The following is a 25,623-nucleotide window of genomic DNA, read 5'->3' as shown; positions in this document are numbered from 1 at the left end:
CTGATCAAAAACGTCATGGCAGAGCTACCCCTCCGGTTGAGCCCTGTAAAACGTTGCTGGTGTGCACCAGGCAAAGCAGAACAGACTCCAGGAAGATTGTCTGAATTTGCCTGTTTTCTGTGCAACGTTGCTGGAAGTCAGAAAATTGGGTCCTGTGAATAGCACAGCTTTGACAGCGGGCGGGGACCACTTGCACAAAGCTTCCTCTTTTCTGTATGACTTGGATTCTTTGTTGGGGGATGGCTGCCACTGATTCTTTACCACCAATACAGGGTCAGGCATTAAAAGCGACGCAAGTGGGCCTGGGGATCCTGAACATAGAGGCATATAAAATTTTGCTCCTTGGTTTAGAGTTCTTCGGAGCCATGGTGGAAAGAGTTGTTTTTGCTGATCACAATCCCTACAGCTGCAGTTGTGGGTTCCCTTATTCAGGTCTCTAGGCCAGTGTTTCTCAACTCTGGCAACTTTAGGATACGTGGACTTCAACTCCCAGAATTCCCAGCATATCTTAAAGTTCCCACGGTTGAGAAACACTGCTCTAGGCTATTAATTCCCTTTAGAAAGGCCGGGGTGGAACTGTTAGATCACAAATGGAGCAACTGTGGTCTCCTATCCTTGCTGTGTGATTACAAATGGAAGATCTTCTTTTCTGGCCTGATGAAGGGACTCCAGACTTGGATAGCCCGTAAGCTACCACAGCAGGCATCTTCCGGTGCTGACCTGTAAGGGCAACAGATCCACGGCGAAGCACTGCAGAATTCCTTGGCATTTTGCTAGTGCCGGTGCCGCATTATTTATTATTTATCGGGCCTTAGCAGCAGGAGCATGCTCAAAGGGCCCAGGGTGAGATATTCTCTTTTTCCCTTTGCAGAGTGGGTGGCATGGATCCATAAATGGCAAGGACGGAAAACACATTTCTTCCCACCTGCCTGATCTTTAATTTGGTTTCAAGACAGCTCCGGGGAGTCAATAGCCCCATAAAGCTTCCATATATTTTTAATCCTGCCATGAAGCCCAGGTAGCAGAATCTTAATGCCAAGCCTTAATCGGGGGCCTCTGACCTGCAGATCTCACTGTTTAATTTCCTTGCTTAGAATAGAAAAAAGGGGGGGGGGAAGCCCACTAGATCAAACCAGGATCTGGCCGGGAACTTGGTGCCACCAAGTGGCCAAACAGGTGAATTTGGGAAGTTTGCAAATACAGAAAGTAGCCGCCCTCCTTGTTTCTTGGAAGTGACTCTTACCGGTTAGGAAGCCAAGCTTCCATCCAGATTAACGGCCTGTTTCTTAGTCTTGTGCAAACACATGAGGATGTCTTTGCACAAGACCCTAACTCATTGGTGACTTAACCATGGAGAAATGAATAAACCACCATTGCCGGGTTTTATGCAACATTTTGGTTTTGCATGCTGGATGAGCTAAGCCATTTCTTCCTTTTTAGGCAGCTAGGGAACCAAGGCGTAGGACTTTCTGTTCAGAAGTGGGGGGGAGGGTTGGATGGGGCCACACTCCAATACTCTGCTCCCTCTTCACATCCATGCATCCATCAGAATTGTGAGAAAGGGCCTTCCTTTTCCCTTTTGTCTTTCATGCTTTGGTTTCATCCCAGCCGGCTGCTTCAACACACACTGCTTGGGGCCTGCCCTTCAGCAGCAGCAACTACAGATGTGAAGCCAGCTGTTTGGGCCTTCATCACAATGGATGGTGTAGCAATGGGGATTCCATCACTGGATCCTTTGGGGGTGGATGGGTTTCTCCTGGATGGGGCTAATGTGCACCTAGAAGGCTAGCTGGGAGTAACAAGCTGGGGTGGGGGGGAAAGAAAAGAAAAGAACAAAGAGAAGAGAAGAGAAGAAGAAAAGAAAAGAAAAGGAAAAGAAAAGAAAAGAAAAGAAAAGCAGGAGACGAGTGGATATGTAATACCAGACTAACACCTTGCCTTCTGCTGCCATACCCCAAGCCCTTGGTCAAGGATGCAGAAAGTTTGGTTGACGCAACGCACAGAAACATTGGGAGGAGTCTGGTAGCACCTTTTCTGGCTAACACATTTTATTAAAAGGCAGACACTTTTGTGCAAAACATCTGCCTTTTAATAACATTTGTTAGTCGGAGGAGGTGCTCTCCTGATTTCTTTGCCACCATAGACTAGCACGGCTTTTCTCCCACAAAGAAAAACGTAAAGATAAAGCAAGGCTTGCTCAAGGTGTGTTTCATGCACAGGAAATATTTTTTGCCACGGCTTCTGCAAGCCTCCTTGGAACCAGAGGTGCCTTGTGGCATCTCCTCGGCTGTCCTGGGGGTGGCTTCCCTCCCCACAGCTGATTAGCCATCTCTCTTTGGCTTCCTCCAGCCAGCCCTCTCACCAAAGGCAGAGAAACTAACTAACTCTCTTCTTGCCAGCATTGCGGAATTGCCATATCCCTGCGTGCAAAGACTGATCGCTCTTATAAGATGCTGCAGTGACAAACCTGCTGGTGCAACGGGGTGGGGTGAGGGGTGGGGGTAAGCAGCCCAGTGGCTTGCTGGCGGCATTTTCAGCTGCAAACAGGATTTATTACCTCCAAGCCATGTTCCCAAGAGGATAGCTGCCTGCCATGGCATCTTTTGATTATTTTGCCGCGCTCGCCAAAAACGGGGTGAAGGTTTCTGTTGCGTCAGGCCGGTGGACAAGAGAGCAGAAAATCGCCAAGGTAGTGTGCAATGCAGATTTAAGGAGGATTGCGTTAAAGATTTCAAGCAACCATCTCTAGTCCACAGGGGTATACAGGAGCTGGGTGCAAGGAAGGGTCAAGATATCAAAATACATTTCTAGCCTTTTCAAACTACACGTCCCGAAGTGCGCACTAAGCAAAGGGGGTAAATATCCCGCCTTGCCGTAAGGCAAATTCTTACATTGGAATAGAACTACGCCTTCCTCCAGCCTGCAGCCCTGGCATTTCCTAGTGGACTCCCCTTTGAGTATTAACCATAGCTGATCCCATTTAATTTCGCAAGATCACCCAAGGTCACGTTGCTGCTGTAACCTAAACGCGGTGTCTTGCAGGCTGAGGCTGTAATTTTGACTCCTACAGAACTAGTTTTTGGACACATAATGCGAAGACCCAGCTGTCTGGAAAAGGCTGTAATGCTGGCAAAGGTGGAAGGGAAGGGAAGAAGAGGATGACCAGCAGCAAGGTGCAGGGACTCAGTTACAGTGGCAATGGGGCACCGTTGAAGGACCCGAAGGACCAGATTAAGGCTACATCATCCTGGAGAAAACCTATCTATGTGGTCACTAGAGGTCAAAAACAGTTTGATGGCACATAATCAATCGTGCACAGGACTGGTAGACCTTGCTCAAGCTATCTAGGCCAGAACACCTCTGAATACAAACTCCACTAGACAAGGCTAGACAAGAACTAAAAATCCCACTGGCCAGACGCCAGACTGGAAGACCAAGGTTTCCCCACTCCTGCCATGGTGAAATCGGCTTCAGAAAGGGGCCAGCTCTGCAGGGCCAAGGAGAGTGCCAAAGAAAGGGAAGAATTGATGGAAAGCGACCCGAGAGAACTTCACGGTGTATCTCTTTCCAAAAAAAACAAGAGCTCCCAAGCACCACCTTTTTGCTGCAAGGGGGAAGAATTTAAAGGGAGCCATTGCCCTGATTAAGAGTGTCCTTAAACCGGCATTGCACTTCGAGGAGAGGAGACCTCAGGAGATGGAGACGTAGGAGAGGGGACCTTGATGTAGCCTTCTGCTCTCCCCAGAAGGTCTTGGCTGCTGCACCCGGTTTGGAACCTGGAAAGGGGGATTTCAAGCAGGACGTAGAGGGAGTAAATTAAGAGACGAGGTCAAGAGGAAGGGTTCCCTACTGCAATGTTCCTCAACCTTGATCGGTGGAAGACGTGTGGACTTCAACTCCCAGCTGGCTAAGGAATTCCGGGGGTTGAAGTCTGCACATCTTCCAGTGGCCAAGGTTGAGAAACACTGCTTTGTAAGGTTGCCCCCGGGCTGCACCATGAGCAGGTGAGGAGGCCTCTATTCTTTGGTTTAGATGGGATTGCAGGGGGCTTTATCTGGGGGCAGGGAGGATCAACATGGGTCTGATGGGATTAGGCAAAGAGATCGACTGGGTTTGACCCAGTTTGGGGTTTGGTCGTATCTGAAAGATGGCATGGGGGTGGGGAAAGGGTGCACGCTCCAGTTTCTTGGCTAGATTTATTTTCTCCACTACACAACACCTCCCTGAAGGGGATGGAAGGGAGAAGACCAAGCTAAGGAGAGGAACACGGGGCCGTCGCAGTGCTCCCTCCCTCCCTCCCCGTTAACAGAGCTTGCCTGCCAGGCCTTCAAGCCACCTGAAAGTGAGCATCGCCAACCAGCCAGAAGAGAGGGGAGACCTCAGATGTGGAAAATCAGAGCGAGCGTGGGAGCTATTTTTAGCCCCTTGCAAATCAGATGCCTGCATCCCCGGGAGTGCGCACGTGCGTCTGTTTCGCCACACGATGCCGTTTGGCTCAGCCCCTCCCTTGGCAGAAGGAGCAACAGGGAAGTGCCTGGGGTTTGCGGCTACAGAAGGAGGGCGGCTAAGAGTCAGAGCTGAGGGTTGGGTCTCCAAAGCAATGAAAGAAAGCAGCAGAATGCCTTTGCCCAAGATCAGGTGTAATATGGAGTGATCTGGAAAACAAACAAGCAAGCACACAATCCGACACACACCCACACACAACACAGCGTGGCCTCCAGCATAAATACAGGAGCCCCAAGTCCTTCTTGAAGGAAGGTAGAAAGACCGCTGCTTCTTGCCGCTAGCAAGGGAACATTAGCAAAGGCATTAGAAGCAAGACAGAATTTGGGGCACCCTCCAATATTGTTTGGCAGTTCCTCACGCCAGTGACAATCCATGCCAAAAAATCCAGAGTGGAGCTCCCCGCTTTAATAAAAAGAGCAGCTAGTACCTGGACAGACCGTAGCCATCAAAGAAGAGAAGCCCGGGTGGTCATACGGGTGAGGCTCATGCATTGCGTTTAGCCATCATACGGCCTGGCCAGTTTGGGCTTCATATGCCATCTGAATTTATTCTACAACGGCTTAGTGTGTGGTATGAACTCAGGCATCAGCTGAGCTGAGACACAACCGCTTCCTTGCAGACAAGACTGGATTCTCTCTCTCTCTCTCTCTCACACACACACACACACACACACACACTCACATGCAGAGAGTCCAAAGGCTGCTGATCATTTGTGGCTTTGCATATTACGTCAACCCATGCAGTGTGGTTGGCAAGCTGTGATTTATGGCTCAGTGGCTTGGACAAGCCCAGCCGAGGGTGTTTGATTCGGCAAAAAGGTGGTTAAGTAAAAAGGGCATGGGCATATTGTGGGAACACAACCCCGGGAAGGGAAGCTGGATGGGAGGGAGTGGTTAATTTTCAACAGCCTCTGTGATTCTAGAGAAGGAACAGCTGGCTGAAATGTGGGGACTCCCGGATTGCGACATTCTGCCGCAGGGCTCACTTGCTGCACTGTGATCCGAACAAGTCCTTTCTTTGTTTCTAGGGCACTGTTTGGTTTTACTTTCTACGGTTGCTGCTCTGGAGAATCAATGAACAGAAATGGAAACCTTTCCCTGCCTGTCCTCTGGCCAAACCCCTCTCCAGCACGCAACAGCGCTTTCAAAAGAACAGGCGGTGCGTAGAAGCCGGCCCAGCCGAGACACTGGATCGGGTCTAGCTTCATCTTCTTTCTTTCTTTTTTTGTAGCTCGGCCTTTCTCCTTATCGAAAAAGAAACTGAGAGGGTGTTTTCTTGGCCGGGCCTTCCGGGGTACCTGCCTTTCTCTGCCCTTACGGGTCTTCCCTCTGAAACATCTGCTGGCTGGCTACACAACAGCACCACTCATAGCATTAATAAGCAAAGGATGCTGCCCTGAGCCACTTTTGAATATAAAACATCAATGGAGCTGAGTTCCCAAGGACATTTGGACAAAATCAACCCATTAACTTTTAAGCTTCCCAGTCTGGAAGCATCCTTAATCAACATGATTTTTTTTCCAAGGGTCATTTCATAGCTTCCAATCCCCAGGGGGGTATTCAAAATACACTTGCCCCAAAGAGATACCCTTATTTGGTGCAGAACTCATGAAGTCTGGGGCTCAAGGGAGCCTCTCGCCATTTGCCGTGGGGTCTGCAGCTAACCCTTTTTAGAGACAAGAACAGGTGGCCAGCTTGAGGCCATCATATCATTTTATTTTCTTGCTTGAGCCAGGAGAAACACACTTCCCCGGAGACTTTTGCAACCAGTTTGGGCCTCTCAGTGCGTGCGAAGCACTAGCAGGCATTCAAAACCAAATCGGTTCTCTGCTTAATTTGGGCTCGGTCGCTATGAAAGTCTCCCCTTCGGCTGGCAAATGTCACATAAAGTGAAACCTTCCACTTTAGAACAGGAGCAGGTCGCTTTCCATACTTCATGTTGGGGGAGAAGGAACAACAATCTCAATTGTTGGGGCAACAGAGCAAAGTGGGTAGAATCTCAGGGGTTTTTTTGAGTCCCCTCTCCACTTTGAACATCTTCTTTTAAACAATGTTAAGGCAATTTTAACGTTAAGGATGGGGTTGCACTGCCCCAGACAGACCCGGTGTGTAACTTGGGGGTCCTCCTGGACTCATGACTCCTGCTCGAAGAGCAGGTGGCAATCGTGGCCAGGAGGGCCTTTGCACAACTTTGGGTTGTGCACCAGTTACGCCCCTTCCTGGACCAGGAGGCCCTTCGAATGGTCACTCCTGCCCTTGTTATCTCCCATATAGACTACTGCAATGCGCTCTACATGGGGCTACCCTTGAAGAGTATCTGGAAGCTTCAGCTGGTCCAAAATGCAGCCGCGCGGGCGATCTTGGGTTTCCCAAGATCAGCACACATCACCCCTTTGCTCCGCGAGCTGCATTGGTTGCCAGTATGCTTCCGGGTCCAATTCAAGGTGTTGGTTATCACCTTTAAAGCCCTACATGGCATGGGGCCAGGCTACCTGAGGGACCGTCTCCTCTCCATCACATCAGCCCGTCCCACCCGGTCGTGTAGAGAGGGCATGCTATGGACCCCCCGTCTGCAAGAGAATTCCATCTGGCAGGGTCCAGGAGGCAGGCCTTCTCTGCAATAGCACCTGCCCTTTGGAATATCCTTCCCCGGGAAGTGAGATTGGCTCCCTCCCTCCTGGACTTTAGGAAACAGCTAAAGACCTGGTTCTGTAATTATGCCTGGGGTGGGAGGGAGAGTAGCCATTCCTGGGGATGGTAGTTTCTTAGAAGGACCCAGCTCTGCCTGCAAATCATAAAGAACTCCCAGCCATCGAGGTTTTTATTATATTTATTGTATTATGTAGTATAGTGTTTTATAGTTTTATATTTTTATTTATGTTTTATTGTAAACCGCCCAGAGTCCCTTTTGGGAGATGGGCGGTGATAAATTTGATTAATAAATAAATAAATAAATAAATAAAAATAAATTTTACACCCCAGGCTTCGTTTCTACATATTGCCTGCTTCAAAAGTGTGAAAAACTGGGCCACTGTTTTAATAATGATGGCTGGAGGAGGCTGGAAAAAAGACAGGCAACCACTTTCCTGAATTCTACATTGACAAGGGAATGACTTATTAAATTGCAGTTTCTACTTGTGCTTCTTTAAGAAACTGCCCTTTTTTCCCTGGTTAAGAGTGATGCACAGATTGGACATTTGGGGGAAAAAGAATATAATGGGCCAGAGAATGATGTTTAGAGGATAGATGCTTAAAAAAATTAACCCCTTTGAGAATTCGTAATAGGTCAGCTTGTTGAGAAAATGCAAGTGGAGTTAGATTTGGAGACCGAGCTTAAAGTCCTCTCCATGGTGAGTTAAAACCCCATATGTTCTATAAGGTTTTCTTTTATAAGTGTGCTTATGGCTAGACCTTTATTTGGTTAAATCAGTTGTCAAAAAGGCAAACAGTCTGCAAGGGGCATCTGGGAGAGGAGGGTCAAAAAAATCAAGTTGGTAAAAGATTTATATGATCCGAAGGGAAACCAGGTTCAGGGTTAGGTGGTTTACCTTTAAACAATAAAACGGGGGAGATACTGGCATTCAGCTCAGAGTTAAAAAGACCTTCAAAACCCTTTTCTCTGTTGTTAAAAATAACTCAGTGCTTGTTGTGGTTAATCCTTCATCAACACGATACTGAGTACCAGCTCTACAATTTTTGCCCTTTCTCTGTCCACTTACTGATATTACATCTTTGCATTTTTTTTTCTTTTCTCTTTTCTGCTGTCTGCATATGTACAGATATCTCTATTATTTATTTTTTTGTTTTCCAAATTTCTATTGCCGCCCAGCTCTCCCAAAAGGGGGACTCTGGGCAGTTTACAGTGTGTGTGTGTGTGTGTGTGTGTGTGTGTGTGTGAAAGTCAAAATGGCAGCTGCAATTGTGCAATCAAAGGCAGGCCTCCAAAGCAGCAGAGGACATCCCCCACAACTTAGTGCACTCGGAGGCGAAAGGATGTTTTTCTGGCCTTACCCAATGGCAGAACCTCCTGCAATCTGAATATTTCTTCCATTCTTCCAGCGCTGGAGAATGGGGGGGAAAAAAATCACCCACCTCTGGCACTGGGACTGGGGCTGACCTTTCAGATCTCAGCCTTTTGCACCGCCTATCTCTTCCAATGGTTGAGGCTCCGTCGCTCTAAATCCTTCAGCATCACCACGGACCAAATCTCCCACCTTTGGAGCAATTCCATCCCGGCGGACAGACCTATTGTTGCGATAAATGCCATGTGAGGACCTCAGGAGCAAATCTCTGCACTTAATTCAGCAGTCAGCCTGGCCCAGGCAGAATAGCAGCAACCCGCTGCTTAATCTTTTCCCCAAAGTGGGAAAAGCTTTCCCTGTCCTCTTTCTTCCCTCTCTTCCAACCTCCACTCTGCCTGAGCGCTCCAACTTGGCTTTCATTTTCCGAGCAGCCCAGGCTAACACGCCAGCCAAATGCCCACTATCTGTTTCTTTCTCCACATGTTGCCCAGGACTAATCCTGTTGGCTGGGATTGAGACCCTCGCCAACATCTGCTTGCTCATATCTTTCCTTTGTCGGCTTACCTTTGCATTCCTTCCCCTCTTGGCAAACTTAAACTGCCATCTTTCTAGGGGGAGAGAAGTATTAGTGGTGGTGAAGTTTGCAGTCTATATTTTGGTGGAAGGAAGGAAGGAAGGAAGGAAGGAAGGAAGGAAGGAAGGAAGGAAGGAAGGAAGGAAGGAAGGAAGGAAGGAAGGAAGGAAGGAAGGATTTTGGGAGCAGCCAAGAGAGCCCCAGTTTTCTTCACATGCAAAGCAGATGTGCCATTTCAGTGCAAGACTGATGACCTTCTTCTAGACTTAGCAGGCATGGTTAGACAAATTCTTCCCCCAGAAATAGGATCAGCCACCTTTCATTCCCATAAAAGGTTGCCAATATCCTTACCCCCCTGGGGCCAGAGCTCATGCACTCTCTTCTTAACTGTACAAGGGAGTAGCTTCCCCACCATTCCTGCCCGCATGTCCTACTCCATCACCAGTTAGCTGAAGGGCACCGTCCCAGGCTGAAAATACCAAGGAAATGGTGAGTTTCTAACCAGCTATAACTTTAAAGACTTATCTCTGGAGAGGAACATCAGGCTGTTCCTGCTTGGTGTGAGCTTTGCGTGTCTTCAGCTTCATGCTTGCTCTGTTTCATTTCCAATCAATTGGCAGGTTTTTTTTTTAAATGAGATTTTGCCCCTAACGATGACATTCTAAAACGGCTGGAAGAGAAACCCCTGTAAAAATATTTCCCTTCATCAACGTGTAGGTCCTTGGCTGGACAGTGGAGTGGAATTCTTTTGCCCTACAAGCCTCCTCCATCGCTCTGTCTAGAGAAAAGCCCAGATGACTTTTATTTATCCCCTGGGGAAAAATTTCCTCTGGGGAACTAAAACAGATATCAAAGGTTGGAGAGGGGATAATGCAAAACGGGTGGGATTGCATTATGCAAAAATTTAGGTACCACTTCTCAGTGGCTGCACCAGTCCTTTGGAACAGCCTCCCACCGGAGATCAGAGGGACCCCTACCCTTTTAGCCTTCTGGAGGGCTGTGAAGACCTGGCTCTTCTCCCAAGCATTGGGCTAGGCTGTGGGGTTGAGCTGTGAGGACATTTGGTCTGGTGGCTGGGTGGAAGGCTCTGTTTTAAAATATGCGTGAGACGTCTAGTGTCATTGTATGAATTGTATGATTGAGAGATGCCTGGAGTCATTGTATGAAATAGGCATCCAGGATGGATGGATGGATGGATGGATGGATGGATGGATGGATGGATGGAAGGAAGGAAGGAAGGAAGGAAGGAAGGAAGGAAGGATCTGGAGACAATACATCTCCCCAAATGTGCAGATTGGATTCACACAGCCCCAGGAAAAGACTTCGCTAATGCATTTATAAAAGAGACTACGTTTTGCTAGTACTAACTATGGCTAGAGTTGTCTGTATCTGATGTGCCAACCCAGCCTATTTATTTATTCAGTGACTTTATGATTCATTATACTTGTGAATCCAGAATAGATTAATTCATTTACAGGATGTGTTGCATGGAATTCAGTCCAGCGCTGTTCATGTCACCCAGTATTTGGAACTACTGCACTAATTTGTAATAGTAGCTATTGCCCCCATGAATTCGCTACTAAGTCCTGTAACCTTCTTGACTGTTAGCAGCAGTGAGTTTGCTACCTTATGTTCCTGATGAAGAAGTCCATCTAAGAACCTACTCAAAACGTCCTGTTCTCTATCACTGGCAAAAGGTAACGAGTTCTGACATAACACCAACACTCCTAATTTCTCCATGTTGTCCATAATTTTAGGTATCTTGGTCCACCTCCCTTTCCATACTCTTCTTTTTCCTCCTCTCCAAGTGCCACAGTCGGCCACTTAGGAGAAGCAGCTTGTCAGTCAACCTGAGGTCTAAAGTGTCCTTCTTCTGACTCTGCCCCAAATTTCACACCACCTTCCTTCTCACCACAGGCAGGAACCCTGACACCAGAGCAGATAACTGAATATAAGGGCATCTTTGAGATGTTTGATGAAGAAGGGAATGGCTTGGTGAAGACAGACGAACTGGAGAGCCTCATGAGTTTGATTGGCATTAACCCCACCAAGCGAGAACTGGTCACGATGGCCAAGGATGTCGACAAAGAGAGTAAGACGGCTGCCTTTCCAAGGGGCTGCCTTGGGTTTCCAAAAGTTCTGGCCCAGCACTGTGGTGTCCTCCAGAATTTTGTGTCCTTCACGATTCTGTTGACCCATGTCTGATAACCTGGCCATTACAACTTCTTTGCTAGGACTCCCAGGAGTCCCATGTGCGACACTCATCTGCGTGAGCCCTGCACATTCTTCTGATGTGGCTTCCTTCTCCCTCCCACAGGGAAAGACCTTCCCAGTTTCAGGAACTGAACTGCTTGTTTCTTTGGCTGATCTCCTTCCATTCCTGATCACTCAAGTTGCATTTATAGCTAGGCACAGCACAACAGCATGGCTGTAAATGAATTATTATGCAAACAGACTGTTTCTTTTAGAAGGGAGAAAAGTCTCCCCATTGAGGACAAATTGTGGCTTCTTTGAGGAAGCTTATGCAAATTTCATCTAAGATGGAAGTTACTGGAAACCGTAGAGGGCATGACCCCCTTCCACTTTTTTGGACAGATGAGCAAAATTGGTCGGAACATGATTTTCCAGAAGACAAAATAAGTGAGAATGTCTCTGGTGCTGAAGGATTACCAAAAACAGAGAGGCAACTTGCTTAACGAAGTAGAAACCTTCTCATTTTAAAGAAAATGGGAACTTTTAATTTTAATGTTAAAATAATCTAAAAAATCAAATCACACTGCAATAGGGCCAAAGGCCTCGCAAGCATGAATAGGGCTGCAATTCTACTGAAAGATTTATCAAGCTGAGTCCCACTAACTTTGTGCAGGGTACTTCTGAGTATTCATGTTTAAAATCTTTGCTCAATTTCTGAAGACTTCGTTGACACACCCATGTGGTTTGTTGTTGTTGTTTTCTGAGACTTTTGTTCTCTTTTACTGCCCAGTTGACCACGCAAAATTTATTGGTGGTCTCCCATCCATCAGCCTTCCTAGCTTTCTGAGATCAGCCATCACAGCCTTAAAATAGGCTTAAAATTCCTCCCTGCTCCATCTAGGGACCTCATAACTTTCCTTCCTGCATCCTTCTGAGTCCCCCAAACTTTTGTGTGGAGGGAACAATCCATCTCTGGCTGCAACAAAATGCCAGCCACCCTACCCCCAAAAATAAAAAAATTGAGAAAGTAAATCAGAAGCAAGTCTTTGCAGATTTGACCCCAGTGTCTCCTCTTTTTCCTCCAGATAAAGGTACCTTCAACTGTGACGGGTTTTTGGTGTTGATGGGAATTTACCATGAGAAGGCAAAAAACCAGGACGAAGAACTCAGAGCAGCCTTTAAAGTCTTTGATAAAGAACATAAGGGCTACATTGAGTGGGACACACTCAAGTAAGCAGCCAAAGGCATTAAATGGAGTCTCCATGTTCAGAGGGAGTGGCCCAACAAGAGAATGTGAGTGGTACTTCAAGCCTTCTCATGTTCTCTGCCTTTTTAGGTACGTATTGATGAATGCCGGAGAACCACTGAACGAACAGGAAGCCGAACTCATGATGAAAGAAGCAGACAAGGATGGGGATGGGACCATTGATTACGAAGGTATTGAAAGCATGATCCTGCACACCATCCAGTGATGCACCCACTAAGCAGGCCAGCAGGTTGCATTGAAGGAAGTACTGATTAGAGTCAGTTTTACATAAATCAAGACTGCATTGCATTCTGTCAATATTTTTAATTTATTGAAAGCGAGTCTAATTTATTGAAGGCTCTCAGAATGGTTTGGACAATTCCTGGCCTGCAGGTTGACAATCTAAAATGTCCTGACACTGAAGGAAAGAGGTTGGGGAGGGAAAAGGAAAATTGAGAAAACAGAAGCGCTTAACATTGAAACGGTAAAGATAACAGTGCTCGCAAATAGAGATGGTCTTCAGGAGACAATATTGATATTTCTGTGCAGTTTATTGGCAACAATATCAAAATTGGTGCTACTGCTTCTAGAATGTTTTTTCAGCTTGCAATTTCCTTGTGGTCTCCTATCCAAGTACTAAGTAGACCTGCTGTCACTGAGTTGCTGCCACCTACTGTTGACTTTTTAATATTTACACAGCATAATTAGAGGGTAATAACTTGTTTGTTACTTTCTTTATACAAAATATACACAGCACACACATTCTCCCAACAGACGATACTCCTATGCTGCTTTTTATTCCTTTCTTGGCTGAATTCTTCCCCCTCCTCCCAAAGCTGGCACCCTGAAAGCATTTTTTAACTTGTGCAAATACAGAGTTTCTATGAACATTTCAGTAATGTCTCTACAGCAGGTTCTGTTTCAATCGAAAGGGGAGTGTTTGGTCACTTAAAAAAACATCAACCTTCATTTACACCCCAGAAGGAAGTTTGTTAAGTCAAACTAAAGGGAAGATAAATTAGGGAGTTTGTCTGGGTGAGAGAAATACTGGTAACAGCTCCCACTCCCCAGTTAGTTAAGAATTAAAAGCTCTTACTCCTTCTCCAGCCTGCCTGTTAGCATCTCTTCCTCTGGGGAATTTAGATGTTGGCTTGTTATACCGCTGGTTATCCTGAGATACTGTTAATGCTGCACATCTGCTCCTCCATTTTAAACTTAGTTCCATCTTCCACCTCCGTCTTTGCACCTAGCTCCAGTTGTAGACTTTAGTTTGAAAAATAAGTCACAAACAAAACCAATTTATAATATCTGCCTATGTTTGCCATAAACAGATTGCTTAATTGCATGTTTTATCCTATGCAAAGATACAGAACAGCCTTCCCCATGAGATGTGTTGAAGGTCAAACCCCAGAATTCCCCAGCAAGCGGGTTAAAAGCTGGGAATCCTGGGAGATGAATTTCCAACCTTTGTGGAAATTATAGGGATGAGAGCAAACAGGCTCACAAGTCCTCAAATTGTCCACTAGAAGGAGCCATTTGGATAGTAACACCGATTTATCCACAGCAAAATACGGCATTTATTTTGCAACACGGACTCTGAAGCTTGTCCGGAGATTTCAAATGGAAGGCGGGTGGGTAGAATTTGCGGTTCTTTACAATTTGATTTTATGCTACTCTTAACTTCGGGTTTGTTAATCAGAGGGTGTAATTAACAAACGTGGGCTGATTCTGCAGGAGTATGCATGACAATCCACCCACCTAGGACCCACCTGAAAGTATTATCCATCCCAAAGGATCGCACTGGGCACAGGCTAACGGATCATCTGATCGCAGTACAGGTAGTCCTTGACTTACAACCACAACCGGGACCGGAATTTCCATCATAAGCCGTTGTGGTCCTAAGTCGAGATACCATGTGACCAGTCCCTGATTTTACAACCGTTTTTACTGCAGTGGTTAAGTGAAATCACAGGTCGTTAAGCAAATCCAGCTTCCCCAGTGGGTGTTTTTTGCTGGAAAATGGCAAAAAAGTTGCAAAGCACGATCACGTGACCGCAGGACGCTGCAACCAGTCGTAAATGCGAGCCGGTTGCCAAGTGCGTGAAATGCGATCACATGACCGCGAGGGGGGTGCAACATTTTGAGATGCTCAGAAGTGCTTTTCAGGCCATAAAGCACCCATCCCAAGGCCGTCGTAACTTTGGACCATTGTTAAACGGTCGTTAAGTCAAGGACTACCTGTTGTAAGAGATGCCAGAGGCCACCTGTCCTGCCTCTACATGTACAATCCAGGAAGGTGAGCGAGGTAGCCTGGAGATCTGGGTCACCCCCAGTTCATAATTCAGTTCTTCAGGACCTCGCTGCTACTCTACTACATGGGCCACACGTTGCCTCACTTTGCCCAACAGAAGGGCTAGTCCTGGGTGGAAAAATTGCCCATTGTGCTGAGTGTCAGCCTTTGCAGCATCCTGCCAACATGTCTGGGTGGGGGGGAGGCAAGGAAGGAAGGGAGAAAAAGGCAAACTTCTACCTTCTTGCTATAGATTTGTTTTCCCTTCCTAGAATTTGTGGCCATGATGACAGGCGAATCCTTCAAACTGACCCAGTAAGGCCTTCAAGAAACTTTTCAGTTCATCTCTCCTGTTTGCTTTCTCTTCCTTCGATGATGCCAGGATGCCAAACAGGTAACCACCGTGATAGAACCTGGACATCAAACAGCACACAAAATCACAGCCTTGGTGACATCAAGAGTTCTTAAACTGAGAGAGACATGAAACAAATCTTTCTTCTTGACCTGAGTCTACATGACTCTAGCCACATTTGGGACAAGCCAGAATTGGACAGTTCACCCTTGTTGAGGAGTCTGATCAATAAAACTTGTGTCAAATTTAACGAACGGGGTTTCAGAAAAAACAGGGTACACTTGGTACTTTGCATGCCCTCCTGTGTGTTCCACAAAACTCCCCAGGAGATGCTCAACTGGAGCGTCATGTCTTCTGCTATGTTGTAATCTGGTTTGCTAGGTCTTGGCCCAGAGGGTTGTGTGAAGCTGCCATTTGGTATTAAACCAGGATTATGGCTTCAACCCAGCTAATTCTGCCTTAAACCTACGCACCTCCAACACACTTTTGGTTATACTACTAAAGGTTTTCTGCCTAGGCCAGGAGAGTTGAGAAAGAAAAGTATCCCAAAGAGATGGGTAGTTAGTTATCATTTCTTTACCTCCAGCCTTCAAAAATGGCAGGGTTAAACAATTCACAAGATTTGTGAAAATTTTTCTCCTCCACCTTACAAGGAGGAACTTTCAACACCAGCAGGAGTTTGGGCTGTGAAACTGAGGCTCTCCAGGGGCAATCAATGATTCAAACAGAAAGAAACAACAAAACACACACGTTCCTGAAAGGTTACTGGTATTATTAGAGACTATTTCAGATTCATTCCAAAATTTCTGCCAGCTATCTATGAAAAATTAGGTCCTGGGAAGAAAACTAACCTGTGGGGCATTTATATCAGCATTTTCCCAATATGCTGAACTTCTATATACACACACACAGATATAAACACAAACATTATTTTTTAAGATAAATACCTAAGATTCAAAAACGCTTTGCAGTCTAGAAGAATATTGCTAGATTTAAAATAAGAAATCAACGCCCTCTTGGCAAAAGATTGCATTATTCTGCAAATCCACAGCAGACCTGCTAATATCCCAGCATGTATTTTACATTCCAGTCGGACACAGCAATGGTCCTTGGAGGAGACAAGGGAATCAGGCAACAGAAACCGGGAAACCATTCCGGTTTGGATTAGGATAAACAAATGACTTTGGCCTTTCTGAAAGGGTTTCCACCTTGTTACCACGACTCCGTTGCCCAGTCTATCAAGAGAAAATAGGAAAAATTCAAAACGGGCTCTGGGTCCAAGCTTGGCCGTTACATAGCAACGAATCCCATATCTCAGCAATTTGCTAGAAAGTCCAGTCTTCCCAGAAGAAAGAGAGATTAATTTGTACTTGCTCTCATTTTTTTTTGACCGCAGGGCACAGGATACACACCTTTCGACCCCCTTTAGGTCCAGCAGCCAGCCATTTCCTGTTATGTCCAATGCACTCAAGGCAGCTGACCCCCAAGGGGTGGCCGTGCTACTCCAAAAGCTTTATTTTTCACCTTGGATAATTAAGACATGGATGGCAACCATCCTGTTTCAATCCTCTTGAAATGTCAAATGGGACGTTATCAGAAATGGCAGGAGGTACTCTTGGATGGATCGTGGTAGAGGTCCATCAAGATGAGGGTAGCAACATAGACGTGATCCAATTTCCCTTCTCCACCATTATTTCTGTCCATATCCTCCTGTTCCCCTCTCAAGGAGACCACGATGATTGCTCTTGGGAGGGAACAGATGGACCTCCTGGGTTCTCCTGCACCTGCATGGGGCTGCCTTCAGATGGTCTGGGCGATGTTTGGGTTTCATTCTGCTCCTGCGAGGCTGCTGGTTCACAGGCGTCGCTGTCCAGTTTCTGGCCCATCGACGGAGTCTCGACAGGAGACTTGGCCATTTGGATGGCCTCATCATAGGAGGGCGGCATTTCTATGGCGTAGAGGCTGTAGGCTGGGGGACACGCCAAATTCCTGTCTGTGTCTCCAAAAGGCAGCGAAAGCGGGACACGCGGAGGGTACTGGACTGAGCTGTAGGCTGCAGAACAGTGAAACAGAAAGATCAGGCTTCCCTGGGTCAACACAACAGCCAGGACTGGTTCATTAAGCAGTTTCAGGTGGTGCGCATGGTTTGGACTGAAGATCTTGTATGAATCCAGCCACTGTGGATCGGAAGCCATGGTTCAGAATAGGGACCATGTTGGAGGAGATGGGTTTCAACATAGTCTGTCAGCCTTCCACAGGAGACTATCTGGTCAGGTAAGGTGGGGCTGAAACTGGGCCTATTAGTTGGATTTAGTCCAGGGGTATTAAGGGGTAGAATCAGTGCAAGAGGCAAACCACTCCCTTTCCCATCTCAACATTCTGAGAAAACAATAACCCAAAGAGACCAAAATTGACCTGAAAATGCCAAAGTTCAGTTATTTGGGTGTGTGTTTAAAGGTGAGATGTGTTTTTATTTAAAAAAAACAACATGAAAAATTACAACATGATCTTGGGATGCTGGAGAGGGGCTTGCAAATGGGGGGTGGCCTCTCTGGTCCAACATTTCACATGCTACTTGCAGCTGGTAAACTAGGGTTGATGCAGTAAACCATGACTTAGTGCAAGATGCAAAAAATGGAGAAAAAGGGGAGGGTGGGGCTCATTTAACAATTGATCTGATTTGAAAAGTTATCCTCTAACAAAGCATGCAGCACTTATTTAAAAAAAACACCATCTTTCTGGAGTTTGGTGGCCTCTGAATCTAAATAGTTGTAATAATAAGAATAGTCAGTGTTTCTGAACCTCAGCAGCTTGAAGATGGGTGGACTTCAACTCCCAGGATTCCCTAGCCAGGATCCTGGCCAGGGAATTCTGGGAGTTGAAGTCCACCCATCTTAAAGTTGCCGAGGTTGAGAAACACTGGTGATAGTAACAGTAATAGTAATAATAATAATAATAATTCACTTCCTTCCTGCAACAGCCTCAAGAGCAGGAAACTCCAGCATTGTCAACAAGGGCCCAGATAAGCCTACCTAGTTAGCCACGCCAACTTTTCCCCTTCTGTGTGAATACTCTTAAGATTATCAGATGCTTTTTCAAACCGCCAAACAAATGAAATGAAGGGACTTTGGTTCCCGCAAGTCATGCCTCAAACTCTGGACTCCCCCAAACGGCAGAAAAGGAGCACCCGGGCACTGTTTACTTACAGGTGACGGTGCTGTGGGCTGTGCTGTCATGCTCCGTGGGGATGACCGTGAGGTCATGAGCATGGGGCGGAAAGGTCTGGCGCAGCGATCGCTTGGTGCGGCAGCAGAACTTGGCACAGCTGGCTCCAATCCCGCACATCAGGAGCAGGAAAACTGTGATCAGGATAAGCCTGCGGGGAGAAAATGGGAAGAGATGAACTTCGTGTTAGTAAGTGGGATTAATAAGAGGGAGGGAGGAAAATTGCATTTAAATGGCTTCCGGCCTTGACTCCACAGGTGCTGGTGGACTACAATTCCATCATCCTGGTTATGATAAGATGCATAGCCTACCATACAATGCCCATGCTTAGGAATCACAAACTAAGCAAGGGTTGGGGTTTGAAAGAACAACTCTACCCTGCCCCATACCACTTTACTCAAGGCTTACACCCTCCTCTCTCTAGGGCAGTGTTTCTCAACCTTGGCAGCTTGAAGATGTGTGGACATCAACTCCCAGAATTCCCCAGCCAGCCATGCTGTCTGGGGAATTCTGGGAGTTGAAGTCCACCCCTCTTAAAGTTGCCAAGGTTGAGAAACACTGCTCCAGGGCAATTGGGAGGATTTGTAAGCACCGGCTGCAGGGTTTGATAAAAATCACAGCTTCTGCATCTGGCAAACATCCAAGTGGTAATTTTTTTTTGTGGAAACACACCAGATGCCAGTTACGATTTACATTGCTTTCACTTCCTGTAGGTAAGATAAACATCAGTTGAGGGTTCAGCTGAGGTACCAATAGTAGCTGGGGTCATGCATGACACCAAGCCAAAGCTGGTTTAATCCCAGTTTCTTAAATGAACCACAACTGACTGGGTTCACATGAAGAGAAAGTCAGGCAAACCACATGAGGCATTTGTGCAGTGCCTCAGCCTGGGTGCATTTGAGGGAGCCATCTATTCCCTTCTGGAGCAATTTTTGCACACATGGGAATGCATTATTCTTTCTCTTCTGAGTCATCACTGAGATTGGATAGAGTGATGGGTTCAAATGACCAGAAATGTGCAACTTTGTCATTCTTTCGCATGCAAAGAGGTTTTAAAAAAATACAAGTGTAATTAGGCAAACACACAGCCCCCCCCCATCGCAGTTACATTTCTGAATACCTGCTTGGCTTGGGAAAAAAGGCTCCTATAGCTTTCACAATACGATTGAGCAATCAGTCCACAGGACAGTAACGCATATTGTCAGAAGAGGAAAAAAAGAGAAACGGGCACCCAGAAAGTTAGCCATTTAACATCTCTAGGTAAAACATTCCCCAGATCTTCCGTAATGATTCACACAAAAGATCTACACTTGGTAATTTTATGATCTGAGTTATCTTCCTAGGCCAAGGAAGAATTTTTACTCAACAAGGATGTTGCCCCACAACAAGTGAAGGGAAAATGGTGGTTGCTGAACTCCAGCTCCCATCAGCCACAGCCGGACGGCTAACAATCAGGAATGAAGGAAGCTGTAGATGCGGCTTATCTATCTTTTTGGTTGTCGCGGGGTATACGACCGTGACTTTCAAAAACTTTAGACTGCAGCTTCTGTAGACCTTTTAAAAATCAACACCTAACTGGAATTTTCAGTTGGGACAGAAGGGGAAGCGGTGGGAACCTGGGGGATAATCCTATTAGCTGCATTTAATGAATTGGTTTAACAGAATCAAACTTTGTTTTTGTCCTGGCTTCAAACCCTTTTGAGGGGCAGCTGCTAGAAAGCTCCTAAATGCCATCACCAACCTCAGCAAGGAGAAAATTGTAGGGCCCTGGCCCCAGAAGGTTCACACAATGCACTAAAGCTGGGTTGGCAAAACAGAATTTCCACGTTCACATAACCTGTGATGCCTGAACAGGGAAAGCACATCATGGCTTAATGGAGCATGGTTCCCACTGCCTGTAAAGGCAACAGCCAGGTTTCTGTGACCGTGTGAACTCAGTCATTCCTTAATTTAGGTGGTTCTGCAAATTAGAGGCTGATACAAACAGAGTTGCAACAGGTGACCTGCCAAGCAGTCCTACTTCAGTTGCTAAACGATTCCTGTCTGGCTGAGAGGCTATTTTATCGCCGAATATTCCCCGAGAGCAAGAGAAGTAGGCGGAAAGCTGACCTCCTCCTCAAATATGCCAAATATCTCCAAAAGCTAAGTCAGGATGAGTTGAATAAACGCCTGCCCTGCTCTTGACTTACCTAACAACACACAATCATCTGAATCACAGCTAGGAGGGAAATCCACCCACTGTTTCTGGGTGAGGCCAGTTCTCAAGTTTCCTGATACATACGGCCCAGGATGTTGACCCACAACACAGCAGTGTCTCTGAGTCACGCCTGCAGCACGGAAGAACCTTGGCCAATGGGAACAGAATTGATTCATTCATCCAAAGGCAGACGGGCCCTTAGAAGAGGGAAACTCTTCTCTCTTCTGTGGGGCAGGCAGGCAGGCAGGGCCAGGATGAATCATCTGTGAAATGCACACATCTCTTCCAAACTCCCCAAGATGGTCGGAGGAGCCTCTGCTCCTGCCTCGGTTGAGGGATCACACCTCCCAGGATCCCCAACCAGCCCTACTGGGAACTGCAATGCCACAATCGATTGGTATGTTTCTCTCTGAATCTGTGTGTATGTATACACACACACCAACACACACAAAAGGGTAACTTCTTCTACCCGAGTTGCCACCTTACAGCCTGTTCCTGGCACTGGGATGGATGATGCTGAAGGCATCAGGCATATAAGAAGAAGAAATTAAATGCATAAAAAGCAAACAGCAGCATTCTTTCTGGGCAAACAGTAGTTTCACAGCATCCTCCTTGGGTTCTTTAATACCGGGAGGCACCTTTAAATTCATCCGATTGAATGCCTGATGCAAGAACTGTCAAATGCCTTTTTTGCATTCAACCCACAGGACGTTAAAACTTTCAAAAACTATAGCACGGTATTGCTTTTCAGCTACAGTTTGTGTGCCCCCAAAATATAGGGGCGGTCCCCAGCTGGAAAAGAATCTTTTCTGGCTAGGTTTTCGAAGTCTCCTTCCTGAGACACTGGATTCAAACCACGGTTTATTCCCAAAAGCATGGTTAAAACAAACCACATTTTAGCACCCTCTGTGAGAGACATCCAGGTAACTGCAGGATTTGCTGCTGAAACAAAGAAAGCACTGCTTCAGGAATGATAAAATAAAACTTACCAAACGTACCACAAGCTTGTCCAGCTAGTTCCTTGTTGGGAACATCTGGAAGAGAAGGAAGTTGCCAGTCACTGCTCAAGAACTTGATTCAGCTCACACACAAGAACTGGATCCAGCTCACACACAGCTGCTTGCTCACTTCCACAACAAACAGAAAAGGTAGGCCAATCCTGTCACCTCCAATTTGCTGGAGGGCAGAAAAACCACCAGGGAGGTTGTCCTCGTGGACCAGCTTAGCGTTACCTTTTAAGTATTCGAAAGGGAGAAATTCGTACTCAAAGGAGATACTTAAATTTAACTTACTCTTGATGGCCAGGGCAGTGGATCTCGGAAAAGGAAGGCACTGCCTGCAGAGAGGAGAAAGACAGGACACTTAGCACAGGATAGGAAAGCAAGAGGGCCAAATCCAGAATCTAATCTGGTGGCTCTTAGAACGCACAGCACCCCAAAACTCTGTTAATCAGGTAGATTTGGGAATCAGACTCAAGTACTACAGGACTAACAATCCACCACTCGGATCCCCCTGAGAAGCTCACAAAACAATGCCCTGATATTCAAGATTCCCTGCCTTGAGTTCTTAAATTAATAACTTTCTGGATTTACACCATGCCCTGAAACACAGAGCAACCTGAGTCCAGAACCAGGCTGAAGAATTGCCCCCCAAACAAGCCAAAGTTCAAGTCAATCAAGCATCACCCCCAACATAAAGGCTGACACTCGCCTGACAAATTCAAAAATGTTGTGTGAACCCAGCGCATATGCACTGCTGAATTTCATTCAAAACACTGTAAAGCAGGTTTATTCTCAACTCCAAGCCCCATTCATTCTGCCCCACAGAAATTAGCTTTATTACAAAGAAAAATCCGCTCCAATTCACTGATCCTGAAATGCATATTCTTCACCGCTGTAGAAAAATAAGAATAAAGAGAGGGAGTATTGACCACATTTATTCAGTTTGGACTGCAAGCTAGCTTGTGTGTGGAGGAAACAGAAAATGCTTTAGGATTGTCAGGCAAACACACCCAGCGCAGCTACAAGACAGCAATTTTTCCAGAGCGCACATTTTTAAGAGTTTCATCAAGTCTAGTAAATCAGCAGCTGATCTTAGATTCTGCACCTGCAAAATCTAAAACGTGGCTTTTTTAGTTTGTGTGCCAGGCCAAACCACATGCTGATTTTCAAACTACGATTTCTGCCTCAGGACAGTGGGTGAATTCAGGCAGCTGAGAATTATTCCCAAGGCCAGGATTAAATAAAGGAAGGCTTGGGGCAGGGCACCAGGTTGGAGAAAAAGGCTGGCTGACAGATTTAAGCCTCCCCGCCCCTTCTCCTGGCCTCTAAAGCAGTTTGCTTACCGACTGGACTTCTGGACAGGCTAGAACCCGCGGGAGAGAAACCGCAGCGGCTGGTTCACGAGAGTCGCAAACCCAAAGGAACGCCACGGGCGATTCGCGGGTCGTGCGAACCCCGCCTTGCCGGAGCATCCTCGAGAGACACCCGCTCGCGGGACGGGGAGGCGCCCGCAACTTCAATCGCGGGCGCAGCCACTCACCTGCCACCAGATCGCGGCTGCCACGAGGCGGCAAGAGACGGGGCTGGCTCGCTGGGCTGAAGCCATGGGCGGCGGGGAGGAAGCGGCCCGGCCCGGCCCGGCCCGCCAGCCTTTGTCTCCGACACGAGTCAGGCGCGCGGGTCCGTCTCCGCGCAGGACGCGCTCGCCGGCGGCTCCAGCCAGGAAGAGAAAAGGAGGCGCCCGCTTGGCGAAGTGGTGGAGCGCGGCGAGAGGCCCCGCCCCGGCCCCGCCCCTTCCACGCCCCGCCGGCTTTGTTCTCCCGGGCTTCTCCTACCCGGCGCCCGCCCCGCACCCAAACCGGGCTAGGCCGCTGAGCTCCAGGGGCGTGGGCCCATCTCCACTTTAATCAGCCCGAGAGGGGGCGGGGGATGATGGGTGCTGGACTCCAGCGCCTGATGATGCACTGATGATGCACTGATGATGCTACCTGGTCCGGTAACGAAACTTCCGCGGGCAACCACCCAGCTCAGAGAGCGCCGAGGACTCCGCCACCCGCAGCGCTGAGCTCCAGCTTTGATGGATCGCGCGGCACGGGCTAGAGACTCTCCCCTATTGGAGCCATCTGTATTTCTCAGGCCAGCTGCCCAGCACATCCTGTAGCCGACGTTGCCAGCAATATTATGATCCTGTTCCCGTTTCACTTGCAGCCAGGGTTTATTGAGTACCCCACACTCGATTGGGTTCACACTAGGCCACAGAATCCAGCTTACACAGCGCAGGGGGCCCAGCGTGCTCGGCCGAAAGGAAGCCATGACTTCAAGGGGCAGAGAAGCCAGCCCCGTTGGGCTTCGCTCCAGGATGCGGACGAGGCCACCCGGACACATCCCGGAAGGAATCTGCCACGGCTTAGAGATGCTAAGAAGCATTATACCCAGCCAGGCTCCTGAATGCATCCTTCAGGTAATAAAGCCAGAGCTGCCCTTCGTGACCGCCCACTGGGGAAATCATGGATAAGTCCCGGAAGACTTTTCCCAGCGCAGGGTACACTGCCCTCCTCCAGGATGTTTGTTGACTTCCCAGTCTGGCCTTCATCCCTAGGACTGATGCTGGAGCCATCCCATACTGTATGCAGCTTAGATTTGCTGTATTTATAGGTTGCTTGTAGTATAATTACTGCATGTATATATGTAAGGGAGCCAGTGTGGTGCTGGCCTAGGACCAAGGAGTCCAGTTCTGGGTTCTGGTCCTTCCTTGGCATGAAAGCCATCTGGGCGACTTTGGGCTGGTCCCTCCGTTTTGGGAACATTGCTCTACCAGCATGCGCTGGACCACATGGCAGGTCAGTCTTCAGTCAAGAAACCATTCTGCAGTGGATTGATTCAGGCAGATGAAGAAGAAGATGATGATGATAATAAATCACATTTGGGACTGGAACTTCCATTGCTAAGCAAGGTGGTCATTAAGTGAGTCACACCTGATCTTACGATCTTTTTGCTTCAGTCGTTAAGCAAGTCACATGGTCATTCAGCAAATCCAGCTTCCGCCACTGACTTTGCTTGTCAGAAGCCAGATGGGAAGGTAGCAAATGGCAATCACGTGTCCCCAGGATGCTGCAACCATTGTAAATGCATGCCAGTTGCCAAGCACCTGAATTTTGATCATGTGACTGCAGGGATGCTGTGACAGCCGTAAGTGCAAGGACTAGCCGTAAGTCACTTTTTGCAGCACCGTCGTAACTTTGAACGGTCGCTAAACAAATGGTCATAAGTCAAGGCCTACCTGTAATAACTGCCTAGAGTCCAATTGGTGTTTACATTTAATACATAAAGGCCCAGCATTGTTTGCTTGTTTCTGGCTTAGTATGAGTTCCAAGGCCACCCACCATCGTAATCTGCTGGCCCTCATTTTCAGCGCTGTCTTGTGGGGAGCCCAACCATTCATGGCTGGTTCAATAAATCATAGTCACTTGAGACTCCTTATAGCCAAACGGCAGCACTTGGCTAGCAGAGCTAACAGGACTGTATGGATCTCCATTCAAGAAATCTAGCATGTCCGAACAGGGTTTCTAGCAACACACTGGAGGGGGCAGTGGGGGTCTTTTTCAAGCAGATGCTGACAGTTTTTGACATCTTTGAAACACTCTCTGCCCTCTTCACCTTTTAAAAGAGAAATGTTTAAGTCCCGCAGGGTTAATTCAGTGAAATTGGAGGTCCATTAAGGGAGACTTTAATTGTGCAGTTTCAAGGCCAAAGCAAAGCCGTCCATGCTGATAAGGCAGTTACCCCTGTCCCTACATGGGGCTTTAAAAGCATTCTCTCTCTGGTTCAGAAAAAGCTCACCTCTCTGTTCGGGGGTCAGAAGGCCACTGATTCACAAGCCAGAAATCTTTCCTAAGGCGGCCCTTGATGGAAAGGAAATTCTACATCAAGAGCTGGGATTAGAGAGAAGGGAAGAACAAGAATCACAGCCCCTTTCAATTAAGGTTGAGTCCTGCCACAGTGGCTTGGCAAGGCTTGA

At 47.3% G+C, this 25,623-nt stretch overlaps 3 protein-coding genes across 3 annotated transcripts in view; 1 reads left to right on the top strand and 2 right to left on the bottom strand.

Annotated features, from left to right (window-relative positions):
* The window catches only part of GNB1 (G protein subunit beta 1), a 63,521-nt gene extending 58,438 nt beyond the window's left edge, over positions 1–5,083 (bottom strand). Inside the window, exon 1 of the mRNA XM_063317633.1 lies at positions 4,934–5,083. The gene's annotated coding sequence lies outside the window, so the exon portion shown is untranslated. The remainder of the gene's footprint in view (positions 1–4,933) is intronic.
* A 2,724-nt stretch (positions 5,084–7,807) lies between these two features.
* Positions 7,808–15,431, top strand: CALML6 (calmodulin like 6). Its single transcript, XM_063317685.1, has 5 exons — positions 7,808–7,855; positions 11,019–11,193; positions 12,380–12,524; positions 12,631–12,731; positions 15,103–15,431. Exons 1-5 carry the CDS (start codon positions 7,808–7,810, stop codon positions 15,147–15,149), a joined length of 516 nt encoding a protein of 171 aa, XP_063173755.1. The 3' UTR covers positions 15,150–15,431.
* A 506-nt stretch (positions 15,432–15,937) lies between these two features.
* On the bottom strand, positions 15,938–23,990 carry TMEM52 (transmembrane protein 52). The gene is made up of 6 exons (XM_063317682.1): positions 23,594–23,990; positions 23,146–23,318; positions 21,897–21,940; positions 21,594–21,638; positions 18,389–18,558; positions 15,938–17,235 (listed from the first exon to the last, which is right to left on the bottom strand). The coding sequence occupies exons 1-6, from the start codon at positions 23,988–23,990 to the stop codon at positions 16,904–16,906; spliced, it is 1,161 nt and encodes a 386-aa protein (XP_063173752.1). The 3' UTR covers positions 15,938–16,903.
* Between the last annotated feature and the right edge of the window lie 1,633 nt (positions 23,991–25,623).

The sequence above is a fragment of the Candoia aspera genome, chromosome 18 (genome assembly GCF_035149785.1).
Source record: "Candoia aspera isolate rCanAsp1 chromosome 18, rCanAsp1.hap2, whole genome shotgun sequence".
Taxonomy (NCBI): Eukaryota; Metazoa; Chordata; class Lepidosauria; order Squamata; family Boidae; genus Candoia; species Candoia aspera.
This window is presented reverse-complemented; position numbering and strand designations above follow the sequence as displayed.